This window comes from Lepidochelys kempii, chromosome 4 (genome assembly GCF_965140285.1).
Source record: "Lepidochelys kempii isolate rLepKem1 chromosome 4, rLepKem1.hap1, whole genome shotgun sequence".
In the NCBI taxonomy this organism is placed as follows: Eukaryota; Metazoa; Chordata; order Testudines; family Cheloniidae; genus Lepidochelys; species Lepidochelys kempii.
This window is the reverse complement of record NC_136383.1, coordinates 140,081,761-140,097,420: the sequence shown is the minus strand read 5'-3', so window position 1 is coordinate 140,097,420 and position 15,660 is coordinate 140,081,761. Positions and strand designations below refer to the sequence as shown.

At 52.9% G+C, this 15,660-nt stretch overlaps 1 protein-coding gene across 3 annotated transcripts in view; it reads right to left on the bottom strand.

Annotated features, from left to right (window-relative positions):
• Positions 1-15,660, bottom strand: part of HSPA12B (heat shock protein family A (Hsp70) member 12B) — a 63,971-nt gene that overhangs the window by 35,768 nt on the left and 12,543 nt on the right. For all 3 annotated transcript variants that reach the window (XM_073343064.2, XM_073343066.2, XM_073343065.2), the window contains 4 exons: positions 8,872-8,972; positions 7,421-7,545; positions 2,768-2,954; positions 477-581 (listed from right to left, as the gene is read on the bottom strand). In XM_073343064.2, the coding sequence (XP_073199165.1) occupies positions 477-581; positions 2,768-2,954; positions 7,421-7,545; positions 8,872-8,972 (518 nt within the window). The remainder of the gene's footprint in view (positions 1-476; positions 582-2,767; positions 2,955-7,420; positions 7,546-8,871; positions 8,973-15,660) is intronic.

Below are 15,660 nucleotides of genomic sequence, written 5' to 3'. Positions count from 1 at the left end.
GAATACCCCCCGGATGCCATTGTGCCACTGGATGGATGCATTATTGAGAGACAGGTGAGTTATTGGCCCCGGACAGCAGCATTCCTAGTCAGACAGGGAGGCTAATGGAATGAATGGGTCATGGAAAGAACTCCCTGCTGAGTTCTGGAGCTCAGGGTAAAGGCTGTGTTGGGTACAGGATGCTTGCCCTGACATTGCCTCTGTTGTATCTCCTCTGTGAGCTGGCGCCTTTCACCCACACTAAGTTCACACAACAGAGGGAAAACCAGACCCCCTTCTGAGCTAGCTAGTCCCAGGACAAAGTCCTGCCACCCCCTCAGTGCTTGCAGCCAAATCCACAGGAGGGTGGTTTCCCTGGCCCATGCCAGCTCTGCTGGGGTTTATCCCCAACTGGCAGGGATTCCACTGGGAAATTCCCCAGTATTTGCAGCTGACTCCCAGGCCTTCCCCCGCCCCACCCCGGGGAGCTGGACTACCTGCACGGCGTGCTGCTTGAAGAAGCGAAGGGCGTGTGCAAACACCTCCAGCGCCTGGACCTTCTTCCCGTTCACGGCTTCTAATTCGGTTTTCATGGTGAGGTCCTAGCAAAGCAAGACAAACAGCCCGAGATGGTCACGGCCTGAGCCCTGGCCTGCCCCTCGGAGCATGCCCGGCACAGAGCAGGGAGGAGTGCACTGGTTTCTCCAGTGGAGGGTGTGACAGATGTGGAAATTTCCAGCAATGTCCTTGAAAAACATTATTGAATGAAGTGAAGTATCCTCGGAGGCCATTGCATTAAATGTGAAGGATCTGTGTTACTGTGGGCCTGGGCGATCAAAGGGCTGTACTGAACCATTGAGCAGACATGAATGGTCTTCTGGGACAATGTACGTGAAGCGCATTTCCTGGAAAACATCGGGGGGCACGGTGTGAATGCAAATTCCTCCCTGCCCCTGTTATGCAAACCCCAGCCTTTTGAAGCTGAGGAAGGGACTAATGTTTATGGATTATCTGTTCCCTGACTCTGAAGAACAATGGCCCAGGCTGGATAAAGGAAAGACTAACCTATGCATGGGGCTGCTTGTTGTGGATGGAGGCTGTTATGAACTTGTACCCACAGAAAAACCCCTTGGTGGGGCCTGAAGGGCTGATTCCTGCAACAGTGCTTGCTGTAGGAAGCTTATTCGCATGTGCATCAGGGCTTTTATTGTGTTTCGTATGGTTTCTCCGTGACGCTTTTACCGTCAGAATCAATGTGCTTGCTCAGAAAGAGCTGGGTGGTAACATCTAGCTGTGGGCAATGTCACGGTCTGTAGCCTGTGGAGAGATAGCGAAGTGCAGATGCTGGCCTGGTTAGGCGTGTGAGAACAGCACAGTGGAGGCAGGGAACTGTGCAGCCTGGAAATACCCCAGGCAGGAGGGAGAGAGATGCGGGTCTCCGCCCAAGAGAGGTGATGGCTGGGGGGCCCGACGCCTTATTGAGGCAACAGAGGAGAAATGCAGGTGCAGTTGCCCTGAACGGTGACAGAGGGACTGTGCCAAATCCAGCACCTGGAGTGCTGACAAGGAGCTGGGTGCTGTGAGCCCATGAGCTGTTGCTAGAAGTTCTCATCCTCTGCGGGGGCAGTCACTTAGGCCTCCCAATTGACCTCAGCAAGAGCAGGATCGAGCGCAGTGTTCGGCCATGCGGCTACCTTCTTCGTCCGCTCGGAGCTGGAGCAGGTGGAATGGCGAACCCACCCAATCAGCAGAGAGGAAACCAAACAGCCATTACCTGGAAGGTGCCGAGGTGCCCAACCCACTGGTCCTTCCTCTGCAAGGATGAGGGGGAAGAGCTACATGGAATTACCTCCCGATGTGGAGGTGAGGGTGGGGGGAAAGGCTGGGGAGTGCAGGCAGGAATGAGGAGGGAGGGAGCTCCACCCATTGGACGTGCTACGGGAGTTGGTGCAAAAAAGTTCCGTGATGCCACATCACTGCACTCAGAAGTGTTCGAATTCGGCATCATGGGAAATAGCAGGTTGAGATCTGCCCTCCCCTGCAGAGTGATAAATCGACAGTTGTGGGGGCTAGAACCTAGCTCCTCCTGCTCCAAAACCCACAGGTCCCTAGTACTTTAGCTAAAGGGGGATCCGAGAGCTACAGAGGGTCTATGACATAGACTTGATCAGTTCTGCTCCCACCCAGTAGAGGGAAGTGGGGCACATACTCCTGTCAACAGCCCCCACTGGAATCAGTCAACATTTGTTCAATTATGAAAGTTGGACCAAAAAATCATGACATTTTGTTGAATTCTCCACTTCCCCATAATTTTTTATTAATTATTATTATTATTATTATACAATCTAGAGAGCTGGGTGAATTTGTTACTGAATTTTGACATTTTGAATTTTAATGAAAAAAATTACAGCCAACTGAGAAGTTTGAAAACACTCCCTCTCCTCGCCCCCTTGTTTTTCAACCAACCTTAGCCTTAGGGGGTTATTTAAATCACCCTTCCCTGCCCTTTGCATAATAAATTGGTTACAGAATTTGCTAAACAACTCTGCAAATTCACAGCCCCCCAGAAGGACAGCAAATTTGTGAAATTTAATTTGAAACAAATCTGTGAAATTTCACACTGGGAAAAAAGGAAAAATATTGACAATATTACTGCAATACATACATTTTTTCTTTAATACGGGAATATTTTTTAAAGTGAAAGTGAGTTAGCCCACCCCACCCCATCTCATTGGCCCCCAGCCCCTCCCCTGTGTTCAGGGTGACTGGACAGAAAGGGTTAACTTACACTCGTGCTGTGAATCTTCATCTTAAACTTCTCAAAGTAGAGCCAATCCCGGGCTTCCTCCGGATCGAGATCGTGGTAATAATCCCTTGCTGTGTATCCGAAACTGTGAAAGGCGCCCTCTGGGGTCAGCAAGAGGCTGGTGGGGGTTTTCTGATTGGCCACTCCAGGATCACCTCCCTCCCATTTCCTGCAATGAGGAACCAGATCAGATTTAATGTCCCACCTCTTAAAGGTGACAGGCACCATTTATAATAGCGAAGACTTCCTCTGAACGCCTGGTGGGAGTGGCTAGAAAACCCAGCCAGAGGCTCAAGGTGGGATTGGTTGGTAATAGGGTACAGAGGTTCTCTATTATGATTAGTTATTCATATTACCACGGTATTACTAGGCTTGGACCAGGATCCCACTGTGCTAGGTACTGTACAAATACGGAACAAAAGACAATCCCTGCCAAACACAACTGCTACCTGCTGATAGTGGGAGGGCAGGGGGGAAGGGGGAAGCACAATTTAAAGATTCACCTCCCCTGAACAGCTTGAGTCATGCCCCCCCAAACAGGCCCCCCCCCTTGCCCTCAGTGGCCCTTTCCTGCAGCTCCCAGCTGTTTGCTGCTGCCTCTTCCCATGGCTGCGGCTTGCACCTCGCCAGATCCAGGAGCTGCTGCACAGCCCAGCTGGCAAACCCTGGCAGAAATGGGGGGGGGGCACGTGACCCTGCATGTCACCTCCACACTTGACCTCTAGTCCCTGCCCCAAAGAACTTACAATCTATATATATGACAAGAGACAACAGGGGAGTGTGAGGAAACTATGGGACAATATTGGCCAGCTTAACTGTTTTGTGGGCCTCACGGCAAAGGAGAGTTTGGAAGGGGGATTTGAGGTAGCTTTGTGGAAGTTGATGGGGAGTTCCTCCCAAGCATGAGGGGCAGCCAGGGAGAACACAGAAAGGGGCATGTTTAAGAATTTAACAAGTAGGTGATGGAGGCTGGCACCATGGGCCGGTCGGAGGCAAGCCTCGACAGCTCGAAAGCGAAGGAGAGATGACGGGTGGGTGGGGATAGGTCAAAAAGGGCCCTGACAGTGATGACAAGGAGCATATGTTTGTTACAATTGGGAACAGGGAATGGTTCAATTCTGGCCCAGGTTGGAAGAAGGCCAAAAGCCAGGGCTGCCTGACAGCTGTTCAGTGGCCCATGTCCCAAATCAGTCAGAGACTCCTCCTTGGGTTTTGGTCAGGACAGATGCCCCCATCACAAATCTGGCACTAATTGGGCACCTGGCTGGTAGTCTCAGCAGAACAGGCCAAAGATGGAATGAACTGGATGTGTTAGGACAGGGCAGCATGGGGGAATCTTGCCTTATCATGGCCTGTCCTGGGGATCGAAAGAGGACATAGAGACTATCAACATGGCCTCCTTCACCAACAGTATTCTGTATTATCTATGGATACACAAAAGCCACCGTCTGGCCAAGTCGGGGTCTTCAACCAGCCGGGACCAGGATTAGAAGCCAGGCACCTTTGCTCAAATTACTAGGCCCTACTTAAATGACCCCCGTTAGCACTTTTCAACTGCTCGGCTCAATAATTGTGAGCAAAGTTCTCTGTCATATTTGGGGTGCCACCAAGCCCAGTCAGAACCCTACTGATTTGAAAAAGTTCCTTAGTAATTACCCAGCGAGAGAGCCAGCGGGGTCCAGCTTGTGGCCAGAGGGAAGAAGGTGGCAGGGTGGGAGATGGCTGGGTTGCTCATGGTCCCTGACGAGGGGAGCTGCTGGGTGAACTACCAGCCGGCTGGAGGGAGGGAATGAGCAGTAACCCCACGCTCCGAGGTCAGCCCTCAATGAATGGAATCTCTGCAGCCATAGCAGCCCGGACCCCTCCCTGTCTGGAGCTAACGGGGCCGCGAGCCTTGGACAGGAAGGGTTAGGGGCAGGGGTACGAGTCTTCAAATGCACCAGTCAGTTTATTTATCACTTGCTAGTCCCTGGGGCACCAGCCCGGCGCTCCGGCCAAGTGGCTGTCTTCCCACCCATGCAGAGTGCTGGAGGGAGCCTTCTCCCACCCCAGCCCCCTCCTCCAGCCTCTGCCAGGCTGACTGCCCCTCCGTTAGCCTCTTCCGCCCTGCCCACATGTTCGCGTGCCATCTCCTGCCGCTCCCCTTACAATCTCTCTGGGTATGTCTACGCCACAATAAAAAACCCGCAGCACCGAGTCTTGGAGCCTGGGTCACAATGTAGACGTCCCCTCCAGCTCCTTTCCCTCAGCCTTCCAGCACCCAACTGTCTCCCTGCCCTGGGTCTGCATCCACCGTACCCCTCTTCCCCTCCTCCGTGCCCCCAGAGCCTCCTGCCTCTGCTTCCTCGCCTCTAAATCCTCTGGCTTCCACGCACGCCACCCAGCTTGTCCTCACTAATGGCCCAGCCCGAGGGCCTCGTCTCTGTCTGGCTATTGCCTTCAGTTCCCTCCACCATGCCGGTCTCCGGGACTCCCTCCCCTCAGGGTTTTGTGGTGGAGCGGCTCCTGTCCTGCCTCCAAGACGGCTCCCTCAGCAACTCCCGCTCTCCGGGGGCGTCCCTCAGGGCCGCCCTCCCCAGCCAAGCTCATCTGCTCTCTGGCTTCAATTAACAATGATAATAGGCCTTGTAAAACTCCTCCTAAACAAGGAGCCGACGCTTCTGGCTTCCAGTGGTCCTGTTCTCTGCCACGGGTGGCCCCATGGTCCCAGGTGAATCTATCTGACCAACCTCCAGGCCTGGCTCATTGTCAAAGTATGTCCCTTGTGCATATCTGCAGGTTGGCTGCCCTCAGACCAGAGGCCTGACCGGCTCTGTCAAAGCAGTCACTGTTTGGGGATAGGCACCTCTGGTGAGACGCAGAAAAGTCCCCTATTTGTCCACCCCTCTCGCTACTCCACAACTGAAGGGACCTCACACACCATCTGCCTCTCTGGGGGTCAAGGGCTTCTGCTGCTGCTGTCAGGACTTCTTGGATCGTTCAAAGCAAGAGGTCCTAATTGCTTAGAAACCCGAGCTAGGATCTAGCTCCCAAAGGAAGGATGGCCTTGTGGTTGAAGCACTGTACCATGACTTTAGAGATCTGGGTCCCAGTTCTGTCACAGACCCTCTTCGTGAACTTAGACAAGTCACTTAATGTCTCTGTGCCTCGGTTTCCCCATCTAGTCAACCCTACAGCGGTGAGGGCCATGCAAGTGGATAGATAAAGTGGTGTCTCTGTGTAGCAGCATTGTCTTGGCCAAAGGCCTGTTGATTGCTTTTGGCAACTAGCTGAAGAAGGTATTGATAAATACATGGGCAGAGGACATCCAGGGATGGCTGGGTGGGGGAGTACAAGAAGCCTGATTGTGAACCAGACGCCGGGTCTTAATTGAGTTGTCCTGAGTAAATAAATTACTCTGTGCGGGGGAGCCCATCATAGCAGGGCCTGGTGACTAGCTACACTGGGGCTAACCTGCTCTGGTTCAGTTCACAAACAGAAGTACTGAGTTCTCGTGCAGTGACTGCATCCCCCCACCCTCAATACTGCAGCCTCGAACTCTCATTTTACAGCATCCCCAACTCTTCAGGCCCAACGTGCACCTTCCTGACCTCGGCCTCCACCCTCCTGGAGCTCAGAAGATGGCAAAACCCAGCAGAGAGAGGAGGAAATGGCGTATTGGCTAGAGAGAGGCCCCAGCCATAACGTGGGGCCTTGGATCTGGGTGTCGGACACCCCAGAGTCAGGGGTTGTTGGGTTTAGCCCATTAGGGCTCATTATTAAATTAGGGTCCAGCTTCCAGAGCCTCTGGGACTCCAGCGAAGTTCAGAGCTAGTGGCTTTCGGTCTCTAATATTGGCAGGGGGTTGGAAGCAGACAGAGGAAGGTTTGCCTGGTGGTTGGGGCCCTAACCTGGGATCAGGAGACCTCTCTGCTTTGCAATAGGTTTCTTATGAGACCTGGGACAAGTCTCTGAGACTCCAGCCGTACGCCAGGGATGACAGCACTACCCTGCCTCACAGTGGGGCTGGAGGTGCCCAGATACTGCGGTGAGGGCCAGATAAGGGTCTAACATAGAATGAAGATGGGACTGAAAGCACCACCACGTTAGAGCCCTGATCGTGAATCTGTCCTGGCAGGACGCTTGCAGCCTAGGACAAGCTAACCATGGTGCTTGGCTCCTCAATAAAATATGCAGAAAGCAAGAGACGATTCCACCCATCGAGACGAAAAAGGCACACAAGGGACCATCCTCCGTGGCCAGTGCAGGATTGATCCCTAAAGTTTATTCTGCAGGGCGCTGACTCACACCCTGGTACTGATCCCAGCCTTACACACACCTCATCTAGTAGGTATTTTCCTTTGCTTAATATTGTCCCATTATTCCCAGTTATCCCCATCCTGGTCCCAGCTTCTCTCCGGTCCTCGGGATGCTGGGGGAGGATGCTCAGCACTGGGTCTGCGGGAGGGATAATTCAGTGATAGGGAGAAGGGGAAACCATCCAACAGGACAGGGTTAACAGGGTGGACAGACTAAGAGCATGTCCTGTTCCCTAGCTGCTTTGGTGCCCCTGTTAAAAGACAGTGGATGCAGAGAAAGGCCGGATGTCCGCCCACTGTAGCCCCCAAGCCATCATCCCGCAGAGGGACAAGTTACCTCATCATGTGAATGGCCTCGGGGTCGTTGGAGAAGCTGAAGGCATAGCCGCTGGAGGTCGTGCCAAAGTCAATGGCCACTACCACGGAGAAGGAAGTGGGTCGCTGTGCCCGGGCTTCGTTCCTCTGAAACACCACAAGGATCATTAGGAGCAGCCAGACTGGATCAGCACAGGGTCCATCTAATCCTGGACCTTGTGAGCACTGGCCAGTGCCAGCTGCTTCAGAGGAAAGTGCAAGAAATCCCACAGTACGTAGTTACGGGGTAACCTGCTCATGGGGAAAGTTTCCTACTGAGTCCCAAAAGTTGCAGGTTGGTTTATGCCCTGAACTATGGGGGTTTATATTCTGTCAAAACCCTTGGGGTTGTCACTCTTCACAAATATAACTCTGGATGTTCTCATTAGCCATACAAATGTCCAACCTCCCTCCCCTTTTAAAAAAAAAAAGTAACTGAGATCTGGGTTTCACTAGGATCTTGTGGCCACATGCTAACTTTGAAAGGTAAACAGGGGATTGTGGATAGGGCTGGAGAAAGAGGAACCGTCTACACTCCCTAACTCTCTGTACCTCCAGTTGGAGCTGACTAGAGGGTCTGTCGTGTTTATTATCAGAGGAGAGCCTGAACCAAACCCCCTAAAACTGAACCCTCCCAAACTTTGGAAGAGTTTGGACCCAGATGTGAACTTTGTTGGTCAAACTCATCTTCAGTGACCTCAGATACATAAAGACGTCTCTCCCCTGCGGGACACCCTACCGCAACTGAGCCTTTCTCCCATTGAATAACGGAAGATATTGTTGATGTCTTTATGTTGCCATTGAAGCTTCATAAACAATTTAGCATTTGCCTGACTGCTGCACCCCGACAAAAAGACCATCTTGTACAGTATTCTGTCTCCAACAAGAGCCATTGCCAGGCCTTCAGAGGAAGGTATGAGAGACCCCCAATGCAGGTGACTGTGCCAGACTGCCCAGGGCAGGCACAGGTCCTTCCTGACGCCAGCTAATGGCCACGTTATGCCCTGAGGATGAGGATTGGTAGCCCTTGTATCAGGTGTCTCATCTCCTCTGTCAAAGCAGTCGGTGTTTGCTGGTAGGCACCTATGGGGAGATACTGAAAGGGCCTTTCTGTGCACCCCTCTCCCTGCCCCACACCTCCAGGATCTTTGCCAGGCTCAGGAGATGTCACGACCTCCCGCCCATCCTCTGACACTGGGCCCGCATACGCCACTTCTTGTCTGGCCACTTCATCGCAGAACTGGCCTGCAGTGTGCAGTGGGGCTGACCAGACCATGCCCTACAGCCAGTAGTTTGGTAGCTGGACCAATTCAAGGAGGCCGTGGATGGTGGCAGAACAGGGCCAGAGAAGGGGTGGAGCAAAGAACAATTCGATGGCCGCTCTCAGGGAGCTGCACCCCAGATGACCCGGCGGGGGTGGGTTCTGTGGCTTACCGGGGACTGGGAGGGCGTGAGTGGCGCGATGCTGCAGCTCTCGTTGGGCATCCCTGGGGAACGGGGTGGGGATGGCGTCTGAGAGCTCTCGCCGTTTGTACCTGGCAAACGAACAGAATAACGATTAGAACAGCACTGGATCCAGTCCTGTGAACCGCCGGCACCGTGGCGAAGGCATCAGGCGCTGCCAGTGACTCTGACGTGACATCGTTTACTGCTCTGTCTCCCCGCCTCCCCACCCGCCCTGGGGAGAACAATGGCCCTGGGAATGTGCTTGCTCACCGTGGCTCTCCATCCCCTGTCAGTGCCCCGACCGCATTCCGGGTCAGTCTTCACGGCACAGTGAGCCCAGGTGATTGGCACCGGGTCTGGGCACCTCACCTGGGCATGCGCATGCACGCTACGAAATCCTACCCACGTTACTGTGCCCTTACCATTTCTGCGCTTGCCTGTGTGTGTTTGGGGGCATATCCCACAATTCTTTGTGCTCAGACGCTCGAAGATTCTTTCCCAGAAGAACTTGTCTCTCCTTTGGGGGGAACTGTGGGAAGGCAATTGAGGACTATCGGCACTCCAGTGATTTTTGCCTGCATTTGTGCTGCAAAGCGGGCAGGTTCCAGACTGAATTAAAGCAGGGCCTGGGTTCTAATGCCAATGGGACCAGTGAAATTGATTGGGAGGAAAAATTCAGATAGATGAAATCCAGGAGTCATTTAAGAAGAGTTTACTAGATTGCCAAAAAGCCATGATTCCATAACTTTGGGTAAAAGCCAAACTTGATTAAGAGGGGAAGTTAAGACAGCAATTAGAAATAATAACAAATGGAAAAAAGGGGAAGTAGATAGTAATTATTATATAAATTAAAGGATACAAAGTGTATAAAATTGATAAGGGAAGCTAAAGACAACAGGAAAAAATCCATGGGAGGCAGGGCTAAGGACAATAAGAAAGTTTTTTTTAAAGCATATCAGGCAAAAAATGAATTCTAGCAATGGTACAACCCCATTGCTAGATGGGAATGGTAAAATTGTTAATACTGACACAGAAGAGGCAGATGTGTTCAATAAATATTTCCATTCTCGATTTAGCAAGAAGCAGGATGGTGTACTCCTATTATATTAGGATGAAGTACTTTCCAGTCCATTAGTAACTAAGGAGGATGTTAAAGAGCATCTACTATGGATGAATGTTTAAAAATCAGCAGGCCCAGCTAACTTGCACCCAAGAGTCCTATAAGGGTGGGAGGAGGCGATCTCTGACCCATTTCTGTTCATTTTAAATAAATCTTGGAATACTGGGGCAATTCCGCACACCCGGAAAAGTGCGAATGTGGTGCGAATATTCAAAAAGGCTGAGTGGGATGACTCAGGCAATTATAGGCCAGTTAGCCTGACATCAATCCCAGACAAAATAATGAACAGTTGATACTGGATTCAATCAATAAAAATTAAAGGATGGCAATACAATGAATGCCAGTCAAAATGGCTTTCGGGAACATAGGTCCTGTCAAACAAACGCGATCTCATTTTTGGTAAGATAAGTTTTGTTGATAAAGATAACTGCGCAGATGTATTTTGAGAGGTTTCAGAGTAGCAGCCGTGTTAGTCTGTATCCGATGAAGTGGGCTGTCGCTCACGAAAGCTTATGCTCTAATACATTTGTTAGTCTCCAAGGTGCCACAAGTCCTCCTGTTCTTTTTGTTCAGATGTAATATACCGAGGCTTTTGTAAGGTATTTCACTTAGCACCACACAACATTCTAATTAAAAAATGAGCACTATACACCATCAGCAAGCACAAGTGTAAATAGATTAACATCCGGCTAACTGACAGATGTCAAAAAGTAATTGTCCAATGAGGAAGCATCATCAAATGGGGGTGTTTCTTGTAGGGTTCCACAGAGATTGGTGCTAGGCCCAATGTTGTTCAACATTTTTATCAATGACCTGGAAGTAAGTAGAAAGTCACTGCTGATAAAATTTGCAGGTGACGCAAAGATCAGAGGAGTGGTAATTAACGATGAGGACAGGGCAGACGTACACGTGGATCATTTGGTAACCTAAACTCGTGCAAACAAAATATGTTTTAATATAGCCAAATGCAAGGTCATAGATCTAGAAATAAAGGATGCAGGCTACCCCTCCAGCATGGGGGACTGTATTCTGCACCACAGTGACTCTGAGAGGGAGTCCGGGTCAGAGTGGACAAACAAATCAATGGGAGCTTCCAGGGGAATATTGAATCCCAAAGGGCTAATGCAATCCTTGGATGGATACATGAGGGAGTGGGCAGTAGGAGCAGGGAGGTGATTTTACCTCCGCACATGTCATTGTGGAGACTGATAGTGGAATACTGCCTCCAGTTCTGGTGTCCACATTGGGAAAGGGGGGTTGAAAGTTGCAGAGGGTGCAGAAAAGAGCCAGAGAAACGATGCAAAGGCTGGAGAAAATGCCTTAGAGTGGGTGATTTCAATTGATCAACCTGCTTAGTTTATAAAAAAGAAGACTGAGGGGTGACTTGATTCTAGTCTATAAGGACCTTCTTTGGGGGAAATGACCAGGTATTAAAGGGCTCTTGACTCTCGCGGAGGAAAGCAGAACAAGAACCAATGGCTGGACGGTAAAGCCAGACGGATTCAGATCAGAAATAAGGCATCGTTTTTTAACAGTGCGGGTGATTAACCATTGGAACAAACATGGGTGGCACATGAAACCCCCATTCGGGGAGGCGAGCCCCCGCCTCTTCTGACTGAGCCACACCCCTACCCTGCCCCTTCCCCCACCGGAGCCCTGAGCTCCCCATGGTGGATGGAGGACCCCCGCCCCAGCTGCCCCAAGTCCCGGCCTGCCAGCTGCCCCAGCCTGCCCCGGCGGGCCTGCCCCAGCTGCTCTGGCCAGCCCGAGCCCCAGGCTGCCAACCCACTGGCCCTAGCCCCAGCCCCAGTCCCCACGGGCTTTGTGGGAGAGACTGAGTGAGGGCGGGAAGAGGAGCAGCGTGGGCAGGGTCCCGGGGGAAGAGTGGGCCACAGAAGCGGGGCCTCGAGGCAGAGCATTGGCAAGGCCACGCCTGCCTGTTTGGAGAGGCTTAGCTGCCCCAGCCTACAATCCCCGCTGCCCCTAGGAACAAACTACTAAGGGACGTGGGGGGTTCTCCATCTTTTGGAGTCTTCAGATCCAGACTGAATGTCTTTCTGGAAGAAGCTTTAGTTTTTAGTCTCAATGCAGGGTACCTGGAGGAACCTCTCTGGCCTGTGCGATACTGACGGTCAGATTAGATGATCGAATGGCGACTTCTGGTCTTAAAATCTGTGACAGTAAAACTGCAATTTTAGGAGCCCCCGTCCTACGGATGACCAGTTCGACGGTCACGTTTCCAGACGGAAAAGAAAAAGCCACGCAACGAAAGTGACGTCGATGCAGGACAAGCTGACATCCCTTCGCATCCCGATGCCATCGGTGCCTTGATCTGGCTTGGCCGCGGGTTGAGGATCAAGAAGAGAGCGATGCTGTGTGCAGGGTATACGCTCGGCCCACCGTGATCGGAGATGTTCAGCTTTATGAGCTGCCGATGTTGTGAATTCCTCAAGCCGCAACGGGTTTGCAAAATAGGAGCTCTGTTGTAATTGAAATCCATGCAACCCCCCACACACATACCCAAAACTTGGAAGTATTTGGAGCCCGATGGAGATTTGGCAGCTTGAGGCCATCTCTGGTTATTATGACCCCGTTTTCATGCTCTAAGGTGGAAGGAAAAGCCTGGAAACATGCCCATCTTTGCAAGTACAGGCTGCTCTATCCATTCCTCCATCTCCGGTATCTAGCTCACCAGCTACTCGTTAGTAGCTAATATTTGTCTCCCACAACACAGGAGTTGATGGTTAAAGAAAGAATAATGACTGGTCCCTGCAGAACTGGCCGGTTTGTTTGTCCGCCATCAACTCCAAGCCACCCGTCTCAGCACGGAGTTCGTGCAGATGGGCTATGCCAGCCTTAGGGGGTTTGCTGCTATTTCTGACCCCTGACCCCCCCAGCCCGTCCCTTGTGCGGAGGTAGGTGATGTGCTGCTTTTGCCCATAGGATACGGCTAACCTCCAACACAGTGAGATCCAGGGATGGTGGGAGCCCCCGTAAGCTCTGTATTCTGGAAGCTGGCCCTCGCCCCTGCAGAGTGACCAGCCACGCCCTGCCCCTGCCTGCCCCTCTACATTGCTCCCGGCGCATGGTTCCAATTAGGAGTGGGAGTTAATCATCCTGCCTGGGAGAGTACTTGCTGACTGACATTCTCCAGCTGTCAGCCCGGGGAGACCAGGGGAGGGGGCGGGGCTGGCTTTCACTTTGCCACTTGGCAGCCGCCCCTGCCAACGGGGTCCGGGGCTGCACTCAGCCAAGAGCCGTAACAGCCCCAGGCTTTGACTGGCCACTGGCCCGGGCGGCAGAGTACACAGCTGGATCCGGACTCAGCAGCGGCTGGGCTGGGGAAAGGCAGCCACAGAGTTTGGAGCCGAATGGCTATAAAACGGGGCGGTTGGCACCCTGGGTATCTACAACCCTGAAGCGTGATGGCAAATCGGAGCCAGAAGATGCGCCTCGGTCTGATTCCCACCCTGCAAGGTGAAGAGTATCCTGTCCTATGGCTCTCCTGATCCAACTAGGCTGAGAGTGTTTGCATCTCGGGTTCTGTCCCATTGCTGCCTGGCTCCATCTAGGGTTGCCAACTTTCCAATCACGCAAAACCGAACATCGCTGCCCCGCCCCTTCTCGGAGGCCCCGCCCATGCCCCGTCCCTTCTCGGAGGCCCCGCCTCCTGCTTGCTCCATCCCCCTCCTTCCACCGCTCACTCTTCCCCACCCTCACTCACTTTCACTGGGCTGGGGCAGAGGGTTGAGGTGCGGGAGGGGATGAGGGCTCTGGGCTGGGGTTGCAAGCTCTGGGGTGGGGGTGGGGATGAGGGGTTCGAGGTGAGACGGGGGCTGTGGGCTGGGGCAGGGGATTGGAGTGCAGGGGGGTGAGGGCTCTGGCTGGGGGATGGGCTCTGGGGTGGGGCCTGGGATGAGGGGTTTGGGGTGCAAGAGGGGATTCCAGGCTGGACTAGGGTATGTGGGAGGGTGAGGGTTCCAGCTGGGGGTTGGACTGGGGATGAGGGGTTTGGGGTGAGGGAGGGGACTCCAGGCTGGGCCAGGGGGTTGGGGTGTGGGGTCCCGGTGGCGCTTACCATGCCTCCGAGAAAGTGGCTGCCAGGTCCCTGCAGCCTCTAGATGCATGGGTTTCCAGGCGGCTCTGCACAGTGCGTGGTGACTTCACACCTGCAGGCACTGCCCCCCCCCACAGCTCCCATTGGTCACAGTTCCCAGCCAATGGGAGCTGCAGAGCCGGTACTGGGGCTGGGACAGCATGCAGAGCCTCCCAGTCCCTGGCCTACCCAGTGCCTAAGGGCCGCAGGGACCTGGCGGCTGCTTCCAGGAGCTGTGCGGAGCTAGGGCAGGCAGGGAGCCTGCCTTAGCCCCAGACCCCCACTGTGCCGCCGACCGGACTTCTAACGGCCCGGTCAGTGGTGCCAACCAGAGCTGCCAGGGTCCCTTTTCAACGGGACATTCTGGTTGCAAACCGGACACCTGGCAACCCGAGCTCCACCTAGCGATGGGGGGATCCTCAGAGATCTGTAGACCATGATGTATACAAAACAAAACCAACGTCTGGATGTGTTAGGTTGCCAACCCTCCAGGATTGTACTGGACTCTCCGGGAATTAAAGACTAATCTTTAATTAAAGATTATGTCATGTGATGAAACCTCCAGGAAACCTCTAGGAATACATCCAACCAAAACTGGCAAGCCTAGGATGTGTCTCTGACTGCTCTCACCCTGCTGGGGGAAGGGAACAGCTCGGGCTATGCCCATCTCAGCACCGCTAGGCCTGGCTGCGGATCAGACTGTAGGAAGCTTATCTGGGAGTCAGGACGGCAAAAACGTCAAGTTCCAGGAGCTTAGAACCCATCCAACCAGCGACGCCGGCTTGGGATCAGCAGAAGTTTTGGTTCCGAGGAAGGAAAAGATTTATTTTTTGCTCACTGAATCACATGAGCTTAGCTCCACCTCCTTCCACCGGCCATAGAGAGGCAATTCGTCGTAGTGGGTAGAACTGCAGGCTGCGGTCTCCTGCGCGGTCATCCTAGCTCTGTGACACTGATTCAGTTTGTGCAAGTCACGCCCCTGCTCTGTGTCTCAGTTTCCCCACCTGTAATACAACCTCTGTGGTGAGGCTCAACACATTCAAGTTTGGGAAAGTTCTTTAAGTGTTGTCAGAGACTGCCCATGAGCCTCGTGTCCCTGGGGAAGACGGTGACACCCCTTTCCCTGCACCTGAAACCAGATCTGACTCAAGTGTCCCCGGGCAGAAATAAGCGAACAACAAATAAAAGTGCCAAGGAAAACGGCAAGCCTTTGGGAACTGCCTGGCGCAGTCAGACACAAACAGCGGTCGCATTTTGGGGGAGCGTTGAATCTACTGTACTTCTGTGGCCACACATTGCCATAGAATGAGTGCTTGAACAATCTGTGACGTAGAACACCTCTATAAGGCAGGGCAGTGCTGGTACCCTTCTTTCATCCATGGGGAATTGTGGCCCAGGGAGCATAAATGCCTCGCCGAAGAGCACGGAACTGAATCAAGCTTTGCCAAGTTTTACGGTAGTGCCCTGCTGGCTGGACCGTAAAGGTTCAGTCTCCGTAAAGGCTGCGGGCTGAGAGCTGAGCTCACTGCATGTATCCGTACCGCGAGCTGACAGGTGTCGT